Source organism: Alosa pseudoharengus, unplaced genomic scaffold, assembly GCF_046254945.1.
Source record: "Alosa pseudoharengus isolate Yale_2024_CS ecotype anadromous, Long Island Sound unplaced genomic scaffold, YU_APseudo_1.1 YU_APseudo_1.1_scf_10, whole genome shotgun sequence".
Lineage (NCBI taxonomy): Eukaryota > Metazoa > Chordata > Actinopteri > Clupeiformes > Clupeidae > Alosa > Alosa pseudoharengus.
This window is the reverse complement of record NW_027468565.1, coordinates 14,391,736-14,410,821: the sequence shown is the minus strand read 5'-3', so window position 1 is coordinate 14,410,821 and position 19,086 is coordinate 14,391,736. Positions and strand designations below refer to the sequence as shown.

Here is a 19,086-nt window from a genome sequence, read left to right as displayed (position 1 = left end):
GTGCAAACATTAATAATGATTATATAATGCTTAAAGCGACTGAGAAAACTGTGACAACGTCAATTGGGTGAATTAATACTGCTGGAGCCTTCTCAAATATTAGAAATGCTCTGTCAAATTCTCACAGTACATATTTACTCATGTATCATCAGGTAATGTTAAATATTGTCTAATCTCCTAAACATCAGGAAAACAGCACAAAATAATCGACCCAATCGTCCTGGGTCTCTTTCCCGTTTGTATATTTGCCAATAAAAAGGTCGACTTCCATAAATGAAAGAAATCCGAGAGTTTTGAAAGAAAAGTGTATAGGCCTAATCTTTCAGCCGTGCAGAACTTGCCTTGTCCTCAAAACCTGAGTTGCCTTTGTGACTCAGAGAAAGCATCTACCCCTGTGAAGTCAGTCATCAAGAGCCAAGAAATCTCTTGATTAATGATCTATCTCTCTCTCTCTCTCTCTCTCTCTCTCTCTCTCTCTCTCTTTTGAAGCAGCAAATTCTGAAAAGGCAAATGCTCACTGTGCAGCCAATAAAAGTAGAGTAGCCAAGATGCTGTTCTGTTTAACCTACTTCGTTATGTATAGGCTATGTCTCTATGAAATATTCCCAATTTATTTAAAAAAACTAATTTAACCAACAGCCTATTACCATGCTTAAAGGGCTTACATAAATATCACACAAATAGGCTACCAAATAGCCTTTTTGCCCACATCCTTAATAAGTGACCTAAGAATACATGTGTGGCTGTAATCCCTACAGCCAAAGCACAATTTCCTAATTTCCTCTTCAAATCTATGTAGGTTAAGTATAGGTCTAAAATGAAAGCTGAATGGATATACCTAGTCAATATTATTCTGTTTTCTGTAATTGTATTATTGGATGTTGATTGCGTCTGTTGTGCCATAATGCCTTGGAGCCATGGAGTAGCTAAATGCGCAGTGCATCAGCGCGATGGAATGATGTCCAAATGGTTTCTTTGCGCTCAGGAAGCTCGTCTTTGGTTAAGACTGTAGAGGGAGCTGGAGCGTCAGGTGGTAGGCTGGGGGTTATATATGTCATAGTGTGTAGGGTAAGGGTTGAAAGCAATCATAGAAAACAGAGGACCAGTTAGCATATATAAAACTAGTTAGGGTTACCCCACCACCGGTGCCATACAAACAAATTGAGCTAGCATTCGAGTTACAAAATCAGCCATAGGCTATTGATGAAGAAACGTCAACAGAGAAAGAATTCTGAGATATTTAACGGTGTTAGGCTGTAGGATATAGATTAGCCTAATTTATCCCAAAAATGAGAATAGGAATGAAACATTTTGCAACATTTTAATAACAAAAATATAAACCTTTCACAGATTATTTTATACAAGTTCTTTGTATTTGCCTATGAACAAACCCATTTAAACATGAATTTACATATTGTGTAGGCTCAAGACACATATAAAAAAACAAAAAAACATTTAATTTGTAGTTGCCCGCCGGGCATGCTTGCAATTTCAAGATTAGCCTTTTTTCGGAATCTCTGAGGTAGGCCTAACAACGATTAGTCTACCGAGCACTAACCTTCTTGATGTGATAAATCAGGAAAACAATCCATTTAAAATTTCTGCAATATAGAAAAAATAACAAACGCGTATGCAGGATTTTTCATTTAGGCTACAAATTTATGTTTGATATTTTCAAAGGCACAATGTTGTTTTGGGGATGGCCTAGAATAATACTCTTAATTTTAGGGTGCAACCTCTCATCATTTTGTATTGACAAGTCAGGCCCCCACAGAATAGAACTGTGTTATTTGTGTGAAAAAGTGATTTTAGAATATGGAAGTCGGTTACACCACACAAACTTGACATCAACATTCGATATGATACCTCATCTTTTCCCATTGCAATCGCTTCATAATATAAAATATTTTGTTCATTCATTTTCCACAAATGGTAGGCTACTGAAATATATATTAAAAAAAAAACAATAAAAATAAATTAATCAAAATCCCACTGAATCCCATTATTTTACTTAAAACTAATTGAGTGGTAAAGCGTACACATTCAAAACAGTCCATGAATCCAGTGGGAAATCTAACTGTGATCCTTCTCATCTCTATGTCTGTATAAGAGGTTTTTATTCAAAGACACCTGCTTTGCAAGTTCAAGATAATGGTCGTTTAAAGCGATGTGATGCGATGAAAACGCCAGTTTTGTCCAGTTTGGAAGTTTCGCGACTGTACTGGAGAGGGGTTTCTGTGGAGTTAGGACCGGATGGGTAACAAGTGCAGAGGTCCTGTTAAGCTGTGGAGACTTTCGAGGGTTGTCCGGCATTGTTGCAGTTTCAGCCAAAGACCAAATTTTTGGTTTTTGTGGAGGAGTGGAGTTGTTGTGCAGTGGTTCATGGTTAGCTTTACTTTTATCGCTGGACTGTGTAACACTTGGCTGAACCAAACGATTGCTCTCTTGCTTGTCTGGGACCACGCGAATATTTTTGCTTTCTTTTACAGAATGCTCTATGAATCTTGCGTCATGTCTGGGTATGTCCTCGTTAGCATCGGATAACTCAGAATCGCTTTTATCAGCTAGTTTCCTTTCAGAGTTGACATCCTCCTGATAATCTGAATCGTCCTTATTTTCTACTTTCTCTGTGTCAATATTTTCCAAGTCAATGTCCTCGTCGTCCTCTTTATCTCCTTCCCTGTCGTTATCGCTTGGATATCCATTCTCCTCTTCATCGGTTCGACTCTTTGGAGCCCAGGTCATTTTATTCTCCTTCTTGAGTCTCCGTCTGGCATTGGCAAACCAAGTAGACACTTGAGTTAGAGTCATTTTAGTGATAATGGCCAGCATAATTTTTTCGCCTTTTGTTGGGTACGGATTCTTTCTGTGTTCACTTAACCAGGCCTTCAGTGTACTCGTGCTCTCCCGCGTGGCATTTTTAGGTCGATTCGGATCGCCAAACTGACACTGGCCGTATGGATAAAACGGCGATGGGTGATGTGAAAGTCCTGGGTGTTGCATGCCAGGAGCTTCCTTGAGTTCATAATGAGCGCCCTGTGGAAGTTAGAGGGGGATAGAGAAATGAGAAAAACTGCATTGTCACACACATCTTATAAATTCAAATCTAGTCTACACTTGCTTAATTGTAGCTCATTTAAATATTTGAATTCGCATTTATTCAACAAAGGCTATTTGTTTTATAAGAACACGAGCAGAACAGAGGCCTCTGTGATAACTAACAGCTATTAAACCTGGTCATGCACTATAAAAGTTGGCCACAGAGACATACGTTTGCACGTATAGTCTACTTTCATCGCAGCTCTTAAGTCGGTGGGCAAAATGAGTGGTGCCAAACAATAGCAGGCCACTCAAATATAAATTAGATTACTACCTCAGGGAGAAACAAAAACAATTACAATAATTATTCTGACTGACTTAGTTTTAATAATAAAAAATAAACAGTCAACTTACCAGCTGATTTAAAAGAGCAATGTCTGATGAATACGGGAGAAAAGCGCCGTATCCTTGTGTGGCCGCGAAAGGTGCTCCGTACATCGTGGATAATACATTGGAGAGGGTGCCGGACGGACTAAACTCCGCTCCAGCTCGGCCGTTTACTACGCCGTGGCGCTCAGAAGAGCACGGTGGTCCTATATACTGATATGCCAGTTGGGGAAGGGACATGGTCACACCATAGGTTGCAGCCACCGCAAAGAGTCCAGAATCTCCCTTGACAAAGTGATCCAATTTACAACGGTTAAGTAAAACGGCAACGTCTGTCTCTGAGAGCGATATGAAGCGCTTTCCCCTTGCACTCTCCTCCCTGACTTTGAAATTGATCTGACTACTTGGGGGTCAGGTCGTCGCAGCTTGCCTCAGATGAGAGCGTTTGGTGTGAGTGACATTTCTGTTCCATACGAAACTCCTCCCCGTTTTCTCAAAGCCACACATTCGCACCACCTTCCTGTTTGTTCTTCTGTTGCATACTCGCGATTTTGCTAAGCTGTCCAATGGCCAAAATGAACGTGTTTTGTGCAGGTATACTAATTCACAACTTTATGTTTATGTTTTGATAGTGATTCTGAATTTGAACAGGAATGCTAAAATGACTTAATGGTAGACTATGTTTTCATAGTTCATGGTACATTTCCTGACAGTTTAACTAAATCGCATTTAGTTTTAGAACACATAATTGTTACCTATCTATATCAATTGTTATTGCTGAGTTTACCAGGGGTGGGTGTGAAGATGTCACAGCACTATTGTGGCAATATGGTTGAATCCCTGTTCCCTGTAACCATGGATGTAGTGGAGGCTAAACACAAGTAAATGCAGTTTATCCACCTCTAAAAAATTTCAGAGATAGGAGTTTATCCACCTCTTATTAGAGTTTATCCACTTCTCAAAAGAGTTCATTCACCAATTGCAACTTTTAACATTAAAAAATCACACTGTATTATCCACACTTACAATATGTACACACATCAACACTCTAGGAACCATTTAATACCACTGGCATGGTTATAAACATTGGACAATAACCTCCACCTTCATCAAATATGTTCTGTAAGCTTTAAAAAAAAAAAAAATCTGATACCACATGGCACATACCTTACCGTGATCACAGAATTCAAAGTTTACTCTTATTTTACCACTACAACCCTGCCTAACAGGAGGGAAAAGGGGGATAAGAAAGTGGTTCATCACAGGCAGAACGGCCAAACATGTTGGGTTGACTTGTCCACATGTTAGTCCCTATGAGCCTGATGCAATACTAGTTTAGGCAGGAACACATTTGAAGTCGAGAGCAGCTGCATTGTTGTGGTGTTGGACAACAGTGAGGTGAAAAGCCCTGTATGCAGTCCTCTGAATCTCACCCAATCAGGAGCATGGCACCAATGGACCTTGTGAGAAAAAGAGTCACACACAGACCCAGTAACTTTTTTCATTAGAGGTACAGTGTACAGCAAGTAGGGAAAACCCTTGCTGTACACTGACAAATCAGGCTGCAGTGCCATTTGCCTGACGGACTGAGGTTTAAGTCTACGTTTGTTTTTTTACATTTAAGTGCTCCCCCATCATTCATCCATTCAGCTGGTGATTTGTATGTATTTACATAACTCAATGTAAATATGTAGCACAATTGTCACATTTGTCACGTAATGTAACATTGATTAATTCAAGTTCACTGCTGGATTGTGGCTGTAACGTGTATGAACTTAAATAATACAATTATTTCCAAGGGGTTTCTGGACATCTCTTTTTTAGACTCAATTAATACTTTAGATTATGTATTTTGAAAAGAATACAAAAGCAGAAAAATAATATCTGCTTGATAATCTGTAAATCTGTCTCTTATTTCCACCAGATCCAATACACTCCTTTAGTGAGAAGCAAGTGTCCTGTTAGAACCCTCCAAATGGGTAGTTTCACAGCCAGTTAGCCTTAAGTAATAGATATGTTCAGCCAAGCTGAAGAGACGGCTCATTTTCAGCCCCTCCTCCCTCTCTCTCCGGCCTAGATTACCTCCGCTAAATAAATGAAACAGACTGTTTGCACAGGAGCTCTACAGTGAGCTGCAGAAATGGATGAATCCATTTGGCCTTAATGTAAACATGAATGTTCCAGCTGTGCTAAGGGTTACAGGTTAATGAGATGCTTATTCAGCTCAGGCACTTGTTTTGTTTTCCTGTGAAGTTCAGATAAGTGGCTGACCAATGAAGCTTGTTATTACAGTATTACAGAGACCTGCCTGATCTGTATATAAATCTCACCATCCAATTACAAGAGGCAATAATTCTGCACTCAAGCTGGTAATGAGGTCTAATGCCTTTGCTTTTGCTAATCCCCTTCGGATGTTGGTGCGATCAGATGTTAGGTTTGTAATTAGATGGGCAGAAAATCATTATTTGGTGTTCAAATACAAAATGAGGTTGGTGGGAAGTTAATTTCTCCATGCTCTGTGAAGCATGGACAAGAATTTAATGATTTAATTACAACTTCAAGTTCTTTGGATGAGACAAATGGAAGTAAAGGCTTTTCTCCCACATGTTTATAGAAGCAGCAATATTCATCAGTGTTTGGATACAAGTTGAAACATATGGGACAGGAACAAAATGAAACAGTAACATCTCCACATTTCTAAAACAGTAAAATCACTAAAACACAAAACACAGTAACATTTGTAAACAATTATCCTCGAGAAAAAAACGAGAAATCCAGAAACAAGCTTCATGGTCTGCATTTGTTTGAATTGTGAAGACAAGTAATGACCAAAACAAAAAAATGGCCAAAACATTCACCTCGTGTACGACATGAATATAACTATGCTAACCAACTGTTTAGGGTCTGCAGTCCATCCCCTGGACTCATGAATGCTGTATCTAGTGTGGTGTGGCACTGAGGACACCCATATGGGCTATTAAGACAATTCCCTGAAAATGTCCAACACAACACACACTCTATGGAAAAGAGTTATCTAATCGCTACACTTCGACAAAATAACAATATGAGGTGCTAAAAAGTTAGTTTATACCCTGGAGGGTTTCCTGTGGAACTTCTTCTTCTTAAACTATTGTGAGGTTTGCTAAAGATAGTTTCCTAATGATTTAAGATGATAGCTCCAGAAGACAGAGGAAAAAGTCAAAGTTGGAAACGTTTGTGAGAAGGTCATACTGTACTGATAAGATTATAGAGATTATAGAGAAATAATTTATGATGTGAAATATTATGCGTAAATCTCATTGGGTCATATAAATATGTATGTCAACATTAAATAGGGTAAAGGAAAATATAGCCTTTGGTTAAGGTGACTGAAGATGAACATCATATACCCGTATCACATAAATGTGTATTTTCCCAGCCACTAGCCAGATAACATTGAAATTGAATACAGACATACAGTATTGCAGTTGAAGCGCATCTTGCAGTAGTAACTTACTCAGAGGGTATCCCAGACAAATGTTTAACCATGACAAGTGATTTTATAGAAGAATGAAAAAAGTCTAGAATGGAAAAAGAGTGATGCAATATTTTCCAACAAGTTTGAAGCTAAAATGTCCAAACATTTGTAATTAAAACAGTTTCTGGATCTGGATTATTGACACTAAATGAATATCTTTCAATTCTGTCTTACTTTCTGCATTACTGGTCTACGTCTGGTGCCTATGTCCTGATTTCTTTCTTCTATATTTTTCATTTCCACATTCTTTTATCATAACATTCTTAAATATGAATAAGAGTTAACTCAAGCTTTCTTTTCAATAGGGTTTAAGTTTATTCCACTCCACTCTTCGGACCTGTCTTCCAACTCCACAATTCAAAACTATTAATATTTATATGTTGTTTATTGATTTAAAGGCATTGCATGAATGCAGCAGTTATGCCAAATATTATTAAAGATGTTGATAAGTTTCTCTGAAGAGGTACACTTGAGTGGAAGCATTTTGCTAGCCTTGGTGATCTGTGAAATCCAATTTAATACAAAGCAGACTTATTTACAGTGAGTCAGGAGATAAGCAGACCTGAATGCCTTCTGTCTGAAGCTATTAGAGATGCAGGTGCATGATTTTCATTCCTTTGTGATGGGAATGAACTTTCACAGAAAGAGGCAAAATTGTTCTATCCTCAGGCAAAGTGTCTACATATTGTGTGTTTTATATGCTAATTGTTATAGATATCTAAAGTGTACTGGCCCATGATTCGAGAATATAATAACGTATAAGAAGTGGAAGTTTTTGCATGAAAAGATCCGAGAATTTGAAGAAGCAAAACATATGAGTCTACACAAGAATCAAATAAACATCGAGATGTGAAGTGAAATCCATGAAGCCAAACACCTACAGCGCGTGAAGCGTCTGTGAGCAGACAATGTGGCGGAGAGCTCTGTGGATCCGGCCCCTCTACTCTTGCAGGCCAGTTGAATCATGATCAAGGCCCATAATTACCACATTAAGCTTCACTTTATTATGATCTGTCTCCAGACGCAGGTAGCAGCAGACAGTGATATGAGAACCCTCAGTGCATTTACATACAAATTGAAGATTTTATATTTATTTATTATTATTAATCATCCCAGTAGCAGCGCTTCAACAACACGGCGTCAGCCCTTAACCACATTTTGGTGACATTTCTGCCCGGCATTAGCATGATAGGGCAAGCAGAGGATAATGTACCAATGATTACTTTTTCCATTGAGAGCTCAAATGCTTTCATTTTTCCTGTCATCTTGAATGAGTGTTAAAGAGGGATTGGGGGTGGGGGTGGGGGTGCGCTGGAGAGCGTTCCCAGTGTGCTGGGGGAGTTGGGAACAGTGATGGTCATATTAAACAACCATTAGCGACCAAGCCCAGATCTATTACAACATGCCGCCTCCTCGGAATCTATTCGGCGAGTCCCAACGCTCACCCAGTTCTCATTTCAGCCACAATCATCAGCCCTTCAGTTCTCTCCCTCCTCCTGCAAAATGCATTGCGATGGTAATTTTGTGACTGTTGAGATAAAGAGTGTTAACAAGCCCTTAATTGAAATGTACAATAAGCAGTGTGCTGTGGTCTCCTCTCCAGTCTGCAGCGTCGGTGGAGGGAGACTCCATCTCTCTGGCCAGATGCTCTCCTGCTCACTTCCAGATTAATTGCTTTCCTGCCCGCTGCAGGTTGGGCTTGCACTCTGGCAGACCACACAATAACAGCAATTTGTCTTCCTACTGAACCGGTACTCACAGGGAAACCAACATCTTCCAGCAAAGTCCCCACTACCAATAATTTGTATGTCTTGTGACTTTTTGACTACAGGTTCCCAAGACAAGGGAATGGAAACTGTTTGTTTAACAGCAATATTAGCCTGTCTATGGAATCTTTTTTCAATGCATGCACGCACGCACGCACACCTGATAGCAAGTGTCTGACAATATGTGTGGTGAAGGGATGCAGTCCGTAGAGAGTTTTAATAAGACATGTGTGACAAGACTTCCAAGGCCTTCATTAATAAGATAATCCTGCCACTCTGCTGGGTAGTCTCCAAAGAGTGGAGACTACTGGTTACTGTAAGGTCAATTAAATGACACAAGACACAAAATGGTCGCAAAAGCCAATGGCAGCTGACTCTAGCTGTAGATCCACCTGTGTATAGCAGGTTCATATTTTTCACATGGTCCATGTTTGTTTTACCTGGATATAAGCTATTATTTGAGATGAATTTCTATTTAAAGAATAGCAGCAACATTATTTACATGTTACTGCCAGAATGGAATTAGATTATCATGTGTGGATAGTTAAGAGTATATTCCGTCATAAATTAAGTTGCATTTTCTGTAAAAGCAGTGTCTGTTAACAGAATATATGAGGCGTTTTGTGTGCATAAAGGTCTGAGGGGTTAAGTTCTGAGATACTGCCAGGCCAAAGTGAACATATAAGATGAGACAGTATTCTTGACCCAGATGTTGATCCTACAGTTGTCAATGTCACTTTAGTATAATTTCAAATTTAGGATTTTTCCCAATCCTAAATAAACAAGCAGTACAGGGACCAATTAATGTATTTATATTATTGAGGTGGTGTAGGATCCATTATTTCTTCCACTGACATGATGCTACAACTGAGTGTTGTAAATGTTTTTGCAAGGAAAAAGTTACACTTTAAATATCTGTTAATAAGCATTACTGCAGCAAAACAGACATGGTCACTTACACCATTATTAACACAGAACTTCTGTAGCTTGTGCTCTTAACATGGTCACTGTACAGATAATATTTATTCCAGCTCTAAGGCAGCGTTTTTCTCTTTATCTGAGATGTGGAATTAGATATTGTGTGGCACATTAGTTACACCCTATCTTATCTTTCTCTTTGTGATACTCCAGCATGAGTGCAGCCTTACTGGGAAGCATGACGGATGGGTCTGAATCAGGGCTATGAGGAGCCTTGCCGTTTCCACTGCTACAGAAGTTACTCTTTTTGGCACAGTGCTTTGCGTTTCTATGACAGGGGCAGCCTAAAAACCTGGGTTTCGTCCGCCTTACACTCCCCATTATTTTCCATTTGTCAAGCTGAATGTGTCTGTCCATGCTTCTGGGGAGCTAAGACTGGCTAATCCCATTAGCAGTTCCCCAGCGCCAGTGAAGAGGAGGGTTGGATCTCAACCAGCCTCCACCAGAAGAGCAGTTAGCACCCAAACATACTCCTTGCTTAACTGGGTTTAGCTTCCGCACAATAGGTATGTAATTTCAGGTTTTTGTTGAGCTGAAATCCAATCACATACATGACTGGTAGATTACAGAACAACACAATAGAAGAGAAAAAAGGGAAGAAATGAGGAGAGCTGCGCTTCTCACTGAAGCAGCGCCACTTAACTCAGGCACCACTGGTGTGCACTGTTAACTAAGGCAGGAGATTATGTATTCATTGTCATCTCTTTTCAAGTGCCTGAGATGCCAAGTACTATGAGGTGGCTGGGATTTACCAAAGCCTATGACAATGTTCTATCTACATAAATAGTTAAATGGGTTAGGCAAGCAATCATATTTTTGATGGAAAACTTTGCTTTTCAGTGGCACCAAAAGACATGCTTTGAGTTATGATATGACACTGGTATTCTATGTTTGGAAATCTGGATTGCTGCACAGTCATCAGGTGTTCGGGAGACACAAAAGAGCCTGCCACATGAATGTATGCAAATGCAACACTGTGTATGTAGTACTGTAAACTAAGACCATAGCCACCATGTGAACAGCAGCTCGGAACCTCAGCATCCATACAGTCTCCCCTCACCTCATAACAGTGTATATGAAGGGTATCTCCCTGCTTAGCGGTAAGAGGATTTCCAACTCCCCAGCTGATGAAACGCTCCTGTCTGCAGAGACATTATCCGCTCTTTCACCTTTATGAAATACTTCTATGGGACTGATAGCAACTCCTGTCATTAGATAGTGGAGTTCCTGCTAGGCTTATACAGTAGGCCTACATATCTATATATTAATACACAACTCTTGGGATTTTTGTTCACACATTCATTGCCTTGCATTGGCATGAAGTTTGTATAAAATGTAATATTGCTGAATAAATATAATCAGATTAAAAGCAGCTAGGAAATGATAACCACACTAAACCTTGTTGTGGTGTATTTAATATTGCATTTTCTCTTTGGTTACACAGTATTTGGAGTGACTGTGTTCCATTGGTCACAAAACTGAACATTTTGAACATCATAAAAGATAAATTAGCTTTTTTTATCGAGCCACAAATGTGTAGCATTTTCCTTTGGTTTTGACTAATATTTACATTACCCATTGTATTATACATTATCAACTAGATTTATTCATTAGTCATCAGTCTTTTACATATATTATATCCTGAGATACTGTACATTAATACATTTAAAAATAATGTATTTTTAAAATACAGTCTGTCCCTCTACTCTTTTTTTGTGATAACAGCTCTACAAATAATCATCTTTCAGGTGCACTGTAACATGTATTATGAGGCTGGCTGTAATCTTATGCTTTCTAAGTTAATAGACAAGCACATCAACATTTCCCTTGGACATTTGTAGCACCAAGATAATCTATCAGAGAAGAGATATATTTATATTGGCCTTAGGGATTATACTGAGTGTTTATTTGGCTGATGATTTATATTTGACGCTTTCCCCTTACAGAGCAAACTGTCAGTTTCAGTGGTTTTGAATAATAAATATGGATAATAAATAATGCAGAAGCTCTTGAGAAATGGAGGAAATGGATATCTGCATAACAAGGAGCAGAGGGGAGCATGCTGAAACTGATATGGACAATTTTCAGTCTAACGATTTCCCATTGTTTTACACCTCTTAAAAGGATATCTGTGCACCTAAAACACTGTATGCTGAATAGCCGTATCATAACACTTCTACTTTAGAGGATTGCAAGTAAAATTCTTGTTTCTGCCACATGAAACACATTATTTCACACACACACACACACACACACACACACACACACACACACACACACACACACAAACACACACACACACACACACACACACACACACACACACACACACACACACACACCACCTTCTCAGAACACTCGCTTCAACTGGAATCATTTCTCAGCCTCGGTGTCTGCCCCAGGACAGGCAAATTAAAGCTGATTAGCGAGCTGTTGGCTTTGTGTTTTGTGCCTGCAGCTAAACGCTCTCCATGGCGGTGACACAGTATCCCTCCCCGTCCATCTCAGCCTCCTCCAGCAGGAGAGGTGCAGAGGAGGTGACTCAGGCGTCCTCTGATTTCACCCTGTCTTGCCAGCGGCGCTAACATGTTGTTTCTGTTTTAAGCTGCATCAATGCGCTGTTTAGCAGGAGGATCGGATTGAAGTGGAGGGCTGTAATTAGAGAACAAGGCCTACAGACAGGACAACGGGAGAGTGGAAAGATCACGCTCAACTGAAGAGGAGTCTCGGCACAGCATGGATTTGGATTGTTTAGGTGGAAAATGATGATAGTGGCAAACCACAGGACTGACTAAAGATGCCCTGTGTGTCTCCGGCGGGCTTTCTCCTCTTTCAGCCCAGAGCAAAGATGTGGGGGCTACATTATGTTTCCTTCATTATTTCCCCTGTTGATTATGTTGAATGCTCGGCTCTGTACAACAGTCAGTTTAATGTGTTTGTCATAACACATTTGCAAGAACCAGATACATAGTTATACTAACTGCTTTTGGATTAGTACATTTAGGAAATTCTTTGCCAGATGAATGCAGTATAACCATAATAACTGACACAAAAATAGATATGTAGGCTCTGTGAGTTTGACACTTCTGTTTTGGGAGATGGCTTGTGGGAAAATAAACACCATAATGATATTAGGCTACAATACAATACTCTTACTGAGTGGAGTTCAAATGTTTTTATTTGTGCACACCTGTACGGTCTGTGTTTAATCCAGAAACACAAACAATAATATTTGTGATCATTCTGATCTCCAAGCTTGTCACTGTTCTCTTATCAACTTCTACAGAACAACTTATCAGCACTTTATCACAACACCACTACTTTTAAAGGAGTCATTGATCACAGCCAATTCAAATCAATTATACTTCATTCAAAACAAATGTACTGTACACCCCTTTTTAAATTCTGTTTGTTTTGTACCAAACAAATATCAGATGGTGGACCTGGCAACGTGTTTATTTTGTGGGTGTAGGCCATGTTTAAACTCAGGTTACATCAATGAATTTGTCATCTTGTCGCATTTCCAAAAACTTGTCAGCAGACGTAACTGAATACACATTCCAACTTCTGTTGTTATGTGTGAGGTTGATTTGGTAAACAGAACATGGCAGTGCATCCCTAAATAGACAGATGAGGAAGTCCTGGGTATTAAGAAGTAGAGGTGGCCCCAGCTGTGGCGCAACTGGCTGGGGCACCTGCACCGTATGCCGGCGATCCGGGTTCGATTCCCGCTCCGTGGTCCTTTCCGGATCCCACCCTTGCTCTCTCTCCCACTCACTTCCTATCACTCTCCACTGTCCTGTCATTAAAGACATAAAAAGCCCCCCCCCCCAAAAAAAAAAAAAAAAAGAAGTAGAGGTGCCTCACATGTGACACTACTGTCAGCTGCACTCACTCTATCTCTGACCTCAGGCTTACTCAGACCAGCCGGTGATCCATCATGCTGCTGGAAGGTGTGAGGCTCTACAGGACGCCCACAACTGCAGCTGCCCAGCACAGCGCCTGGACACCCAGAGAGCAGCACGCCTGTGGCAGATCCCGCCTCACGCCGCCCACTCCTGTCCTGTACTATCCGCACAGCATTCTCATTCTCTGGAGAGGACAAGTGCCACAATAGCAGGAATGTGATTATGACCATTATCAGGCCCTCATTTGCACAATCATCCCCTTTCTCTTTAGACTGCACCATCTGTAATCCAGCACACTAGCATCTCACCGGCCGTGTCATGTGAACTCAGCCTCTTAACAGTGCAGAGAGGCTGCAACCCAACTCCTGCTACCCCGACTCACACAATATTCCTAGTATGTTGCTCTCACAAAGCACACAAGCCCTAATCCTATTGAATGAAGTCTGTGTACAACTCATCCAGGGCATCCCTGGTCACCTGCTGAGGGGGAGAGGCCACTCACTACCAGCGGCCATCCCTCTCCTCTGCCCTGGACAATCAGCTTGTCAATTGAGCATTCTGTCACTTTTTTTTTTGTTTGTCCAACAGAAGATAAAGACCGAAACCTACAGTCAGAGCCTGAGTAATTGTGGGCGTGTGCAGTGCAGTCTGTGCGAGACACAAATAGAGCGCGTGAAGCCCAGTGCTGTGCTGGTGCCAGTCTCGGTTCCTGGCTCCCCAGGGCCAAGTGACAGACAGACTCAGCGCCAGGCCAACCTCCACCAGGCAAACTCCCAGAGTGCAGTGGGGTAAGAGCTATCGCTGCTGTCATCGGCACTATCCATCTGAAGCCAAAGTGACACATATGCAGATGCCAGTGTGATATCTATCCCATGCTGGCGCGCTCTCAAACAATGCAGTTAATTGCTTGAGATTACATCGTCCTGGTCCTTCTGCTACCCCAGAGAGCAACTCAGATCGACAAGGCAGGATGTTCGACTGGCTTTTGCTATCTAACCCAGGGTAAATTATTAGTGATCTAATATCTTATCTACACACACTCATAGCACATCTTATGGAATAGGAATTGTGTACAATCACACTATTTAAATAGCAAAAAACATGGATAAATTGTTATGAAATGAAGGCAGTGAGAATACTTAACATTTCTAAGGTGTATCAATGTCAGGGGGGTTTTGAAGACACCCTGAGCATTGTGGCCATTTCACAATGAAACCCTATTAACCTTTGAAGCTCTTTTCCATGTCATTAAGCATCATTTCCCATTCAGGGCAGGTTTTTGTGACAACCATTTGGGTTTGACAATGGCCACTGATGAGTTAACGCCTCTACTCTCCTCTGTCTTCACCCAGCCGCCTCCTCAGTGAGCTCGGGCTCTGCCCCCATTGGCTGCCGTCCGCTTTATTGGGCTGTCATAACAAGAGGCAGCTGTGGGAGGGGAGAGGGGAGACTGCAGTTAACTCAGGCTGAGGAGGGTCGTGCCAAAGTTGAAAGGTCAACACATTGTTGTGCTGCCAGTGAGAAGTGTATTTAAGGGCCTGCGGAGAGCATTCATCTAATTTGGCTAAATAGCCCATCTAGCTAGTCCTTTGTGTCAGAACAGTGAAGTGGCCAATTACACCCTCAGTGACTGCATTTGGTTAATTTTTACTCTGTTTCCCCCACTAAGTGTTCCTTGATTTGAAGTGGGGACACATAATTGATGGTATTTAAGGGTTGTAATGCCATTGCGTCTTTGGCAAAATGATTTGTGGATGAAGATTGTTAACATGATAATGATATAGGAACCAAAGTGAGAACTACTTGAATATTTGCATTTGTTTGCATGTTTTTATTGTATAAAGAGATTCAGAGATTGTGTTAAAAACTTTGTTATAATTTAATAACTAGTACATTATTTGCTTTCAAAATATAACTAACTTCTTCAAATGTAACAATGTGCTAAATCTACATTTCCACAGTACCATACATCTGTATGTGTGTGTACATATAAAATTGCCAATAATAATAGAAAACATAAACAGAATGCACTATCCTACACCCTCCTTATTTCTGTAGGTCTATTTCTGTAGTTTAACAGGAGAGAGAAACCTTCATGCTCTGCATACTTTGTGTAGCCCCCCCCCCCCCCCCCCCACACACACACTCGCACAGAAAACCTACTGCCCTGTGACCTCTGTCAATCTGGCTTTCTTAATCTTAATTGAATCAGGCCTGTGTGAGATGCTGACACCGAGGGCTCCCTCCAGGCTGGGAGGCCCAGAGAGGCGGCCAGTGAGAGGGGAGTAGCTGGAGGAGCTCACCCTGCTGTCCTCTTCCGTCAGAGCTCCTCCGGCTCCCTCTCATCCGTCACTCTCAGCCTCCAGACACACAGACACGCCACGCTGCTAAACGCTCCCAGCAGGGCCTCCACTGCTACCGCTCATTTAATAACCAGGCACTTCCTCTACTGACCCAACAACAACAACAACAACAACAACAACAACAACTTGTTCTTTTCTTTTCTAAGCAGCTCTCAGAGCTCCTGGTGCCTGTGCAGTGTCTCGGGGCCATGCTGCCGTGCGAGCCTGACGTGGGGCTGATGTGAGGAGGCCTCTGGGCCTGCACCTGGTATGGCTGGAGGACCCTGGAAGTGACGGCTGTTTTGAGTGAGAGCTCCCCTCGAACCTCGGTCACGGCACACAGATTAATCACTGACGTTTACAGCTCCACTTCCCTCTCAGCCCTTGAACTGTGCACTGGTATTTCCACACCAGAAAGACGTTGATGCAGTGGACCACAGGTATCAGTTCATCTGAACACATTAATCACAGCAGTCTTATCAGCCCTGTAAAAGTGTGAGTATGTATGCTTGATTTATGCCACAGATAGAGCAGAAACACATTAATCAACCTTTAGCCTGAGAGAGAGAGAATGAGAGAGAGAGATAGAGAACGAGAGAGAGAGAGAGAGAGAGAGAGAGAGAGAGAGAGAGTTTTTGGAGGTTTCAGCAGTCAACGGATTTAAGGTAATTTTATGGTAATTTTTTTTTTTTTAAGCAGCTGCTCCTAATACTGTATGTCTGCTATTTACTCACATAACAATCCTGTGCTGGAAAAAAGACAACTAGTAAAATGTTTAGTGATTCACATATGCAATGGAATTAGAAAATTGTGAAATAAGAATGGATGTGAGTGAGATCAATGTGAAATGTAGCATTAACACCCTTGTCCATCATCCTCCATTGAAGTGATGAGCTGAAGCCCAAGTAATGGCCTTTTGAGCTCTGGGCATGTGTACCTTTCTCATTCACAGCCACTCTGCTCTGCACACCTGCTGAATCTAGGGCAACACACCTTACTCACAGCTCTAAATCACTTTTCAAATTTGATTGATTTGCTGGTGCTACCTAGATAAACTCATTGCTTTCTCTTTGTTATGTCTGTTTCCTTTGTGTGTAACCTACTTATTGGGAAATACAAACATGTCAGAGAAAGCACTCACCTGGGCATTTTCTAGACAATCAAAATATTATGCTGAGTGTGATGTATTTGTGTACTTTTGATATTTCACAAGCTGCACAAAAAGCACCTTTGTTCTTTCATTCAAGTGTGGTTTAAAATGGGCTTCCTATCTAAGTAGCATTACAGTGCACAAGAGCTTGTTAGTTAATTAAGCAAACAGCAAACATTTCTGTTTTTACATATGTGAAAAGGCCAAAGGGGATCTAGTATGTTTTGATTCTGGAAATAGTCTAGAGCAAGGAGAAATGAAAAACAAAATATTGAATTGAGGGAGGGCAAATGCAAAACTGTCATCACATTATACTAATAATGTAGTAGTAATATTAGTAGTAATATTCTTAGAATGGAATTTGAGACAATTCTAAATTGAAACAATCAAAATAGTAAGCTCCCTATCGGTTTGTCAAATTCTGTTTGCTGTGTGATTAGATATTTTCAACAGGTTTTTTTTTTAAATAATTACACTTCCCTTGTGTGACAAAATGCCCTATGTGTATCTTGTTGACTTGTATTCCTATTTAGGCATGTCAAAGCAATGATGAAAATGAACAATAATTGATCCCTTTGAAGAGACATAGACTGAAATCCTCTTGTGGCAATAGACTTTTTTTTTTAAACATGCAGGTGACTAAGGTTACTCACTCCAGCTTTTCTCTCTTCTCTTCATGACCCTTGAGAGCGACGATCAGCTCAAAAGCAATTACGCCGATAAAGCGCTGTCCAAACAGCTCTGTAATCTAAACCGGTGACTATTGAGAGCTGGGAATCCTGAGGCAGATCAATCTAATGGTGGACTCTGGAGAGAAAGAGTGCAGGCAGGTTAAGCACTGATGTATGGCCCTGTATTATGTTCCAGTGTACAGACTATGCTGACAGGGGAGGTTAACTAAGAGGGCTCTTTTGTTACAGTAGACTCCACTCCATAGAGGATTTAGCTATGAAAGGGTTCAGACTGATATGGAGTGCCTCTATCTCTGAAATTGAAACGTGTCACAACACTAACAGTAACATAAGTTAAGGTCACAGCTGTTCAAAAGAAAAAAAAAATACATCCCTTGACAGACATATCCCAAACACAGGAAGTGCCTGATCTAGGATGTGAGTGGTTGGACAGACTTTACAGGGACACTACAAAGGATACTACACAGTAATTTCTGCTACTTTAATAGCTTCCTAATGATATTTGAATCCAATAGTATGTATATCTTTAGCCCTGCTCCCCTGCATTCTCGCTGCTTTTTCCCCATCACTGTTTGTTGTGCTGTATAAGTAAATAAGAAAACAAACATTGAAAATGCTACAACATTTAATCCAATTAGAATGATGTCGCTCTCCTGCAAATGAGCCGATGTAACTGACCCTAGCCCTCTAACTAGAATCATCAGTGCCTCTAGTCAAAGGTCTGGATTTACAGAAGCCAAGCCGAAGTGGTAAAGAGAAGTGATAAAAATCCTCAAAGGGAGGTGAGACTTTTACTCTGCTGACACAAGGAATGCAGTTTAACTTGGCAGGAATTCCTGCCTTTTACAATCTAGTTCACCTTTTCACTTCAGTTCAAGATGATTATCACAGCACAAACATTACTCCTGCAAAACATATAAAGGCGGCCTCTATCCATTTTTATCATTTTTTTCTAGTTCCTCCTTCATCTGTGATGATCCTCTGCAGCATGCACTAAATGTGTGACAGACTACATTTCATTTAGATCACTCTCAACAGAGACACAGAGAGCTACACAATCAAAAGCAGCACAGAGCCTGAACGCTATGTTGTGTGTGACCAGGTGTCCAGGAACATCTTTAACAAGGAGTGAGGCCAAGAAATCTGCCATCCATCATTACAGATTATTAGCTCCATTAAGATGCCAGTTTGACAAGAACACACTTTGACCTTGGCTGTTTTATAGGTGTCAGTGTGACTAACAGAAAATGTCAGCAAATACCAAGTCAGGTTACATATATCTTTGTGATATTAGTTTGTCCATTAAA

The 19,086-nt window shown here is 40.8% G+C and overlaps 1 protein-coding gene across 1 annotated transcript; it reads right to left on the bottom strand.

Moving 5' to 3' along the window:
• Positions 1-2,073: 2,073 nt before the first annotated feature.
• Positions 2,074-3,666, bottom strand: LOC143110118 (iroquois-class homeodomain protein irx-3-like). Its single transcript, XM_076272955.1, has 2 exons — positions 3,454-3,666; positions 2,074-3,036 (listed from the first exon to the last, which is right to left on the bottom strand). The coding sequence occupies exons 1-2, from the start codon at positions 3,664-3,666 to the stop codon at positions 2,074-2,076; spliced, it is 1,176 nt and encodes a 391-aa protein (XP_076129070.1).
• Between the last annotated feature and the right edge of the window lie 15,420 nt (positions 3,667-19,086).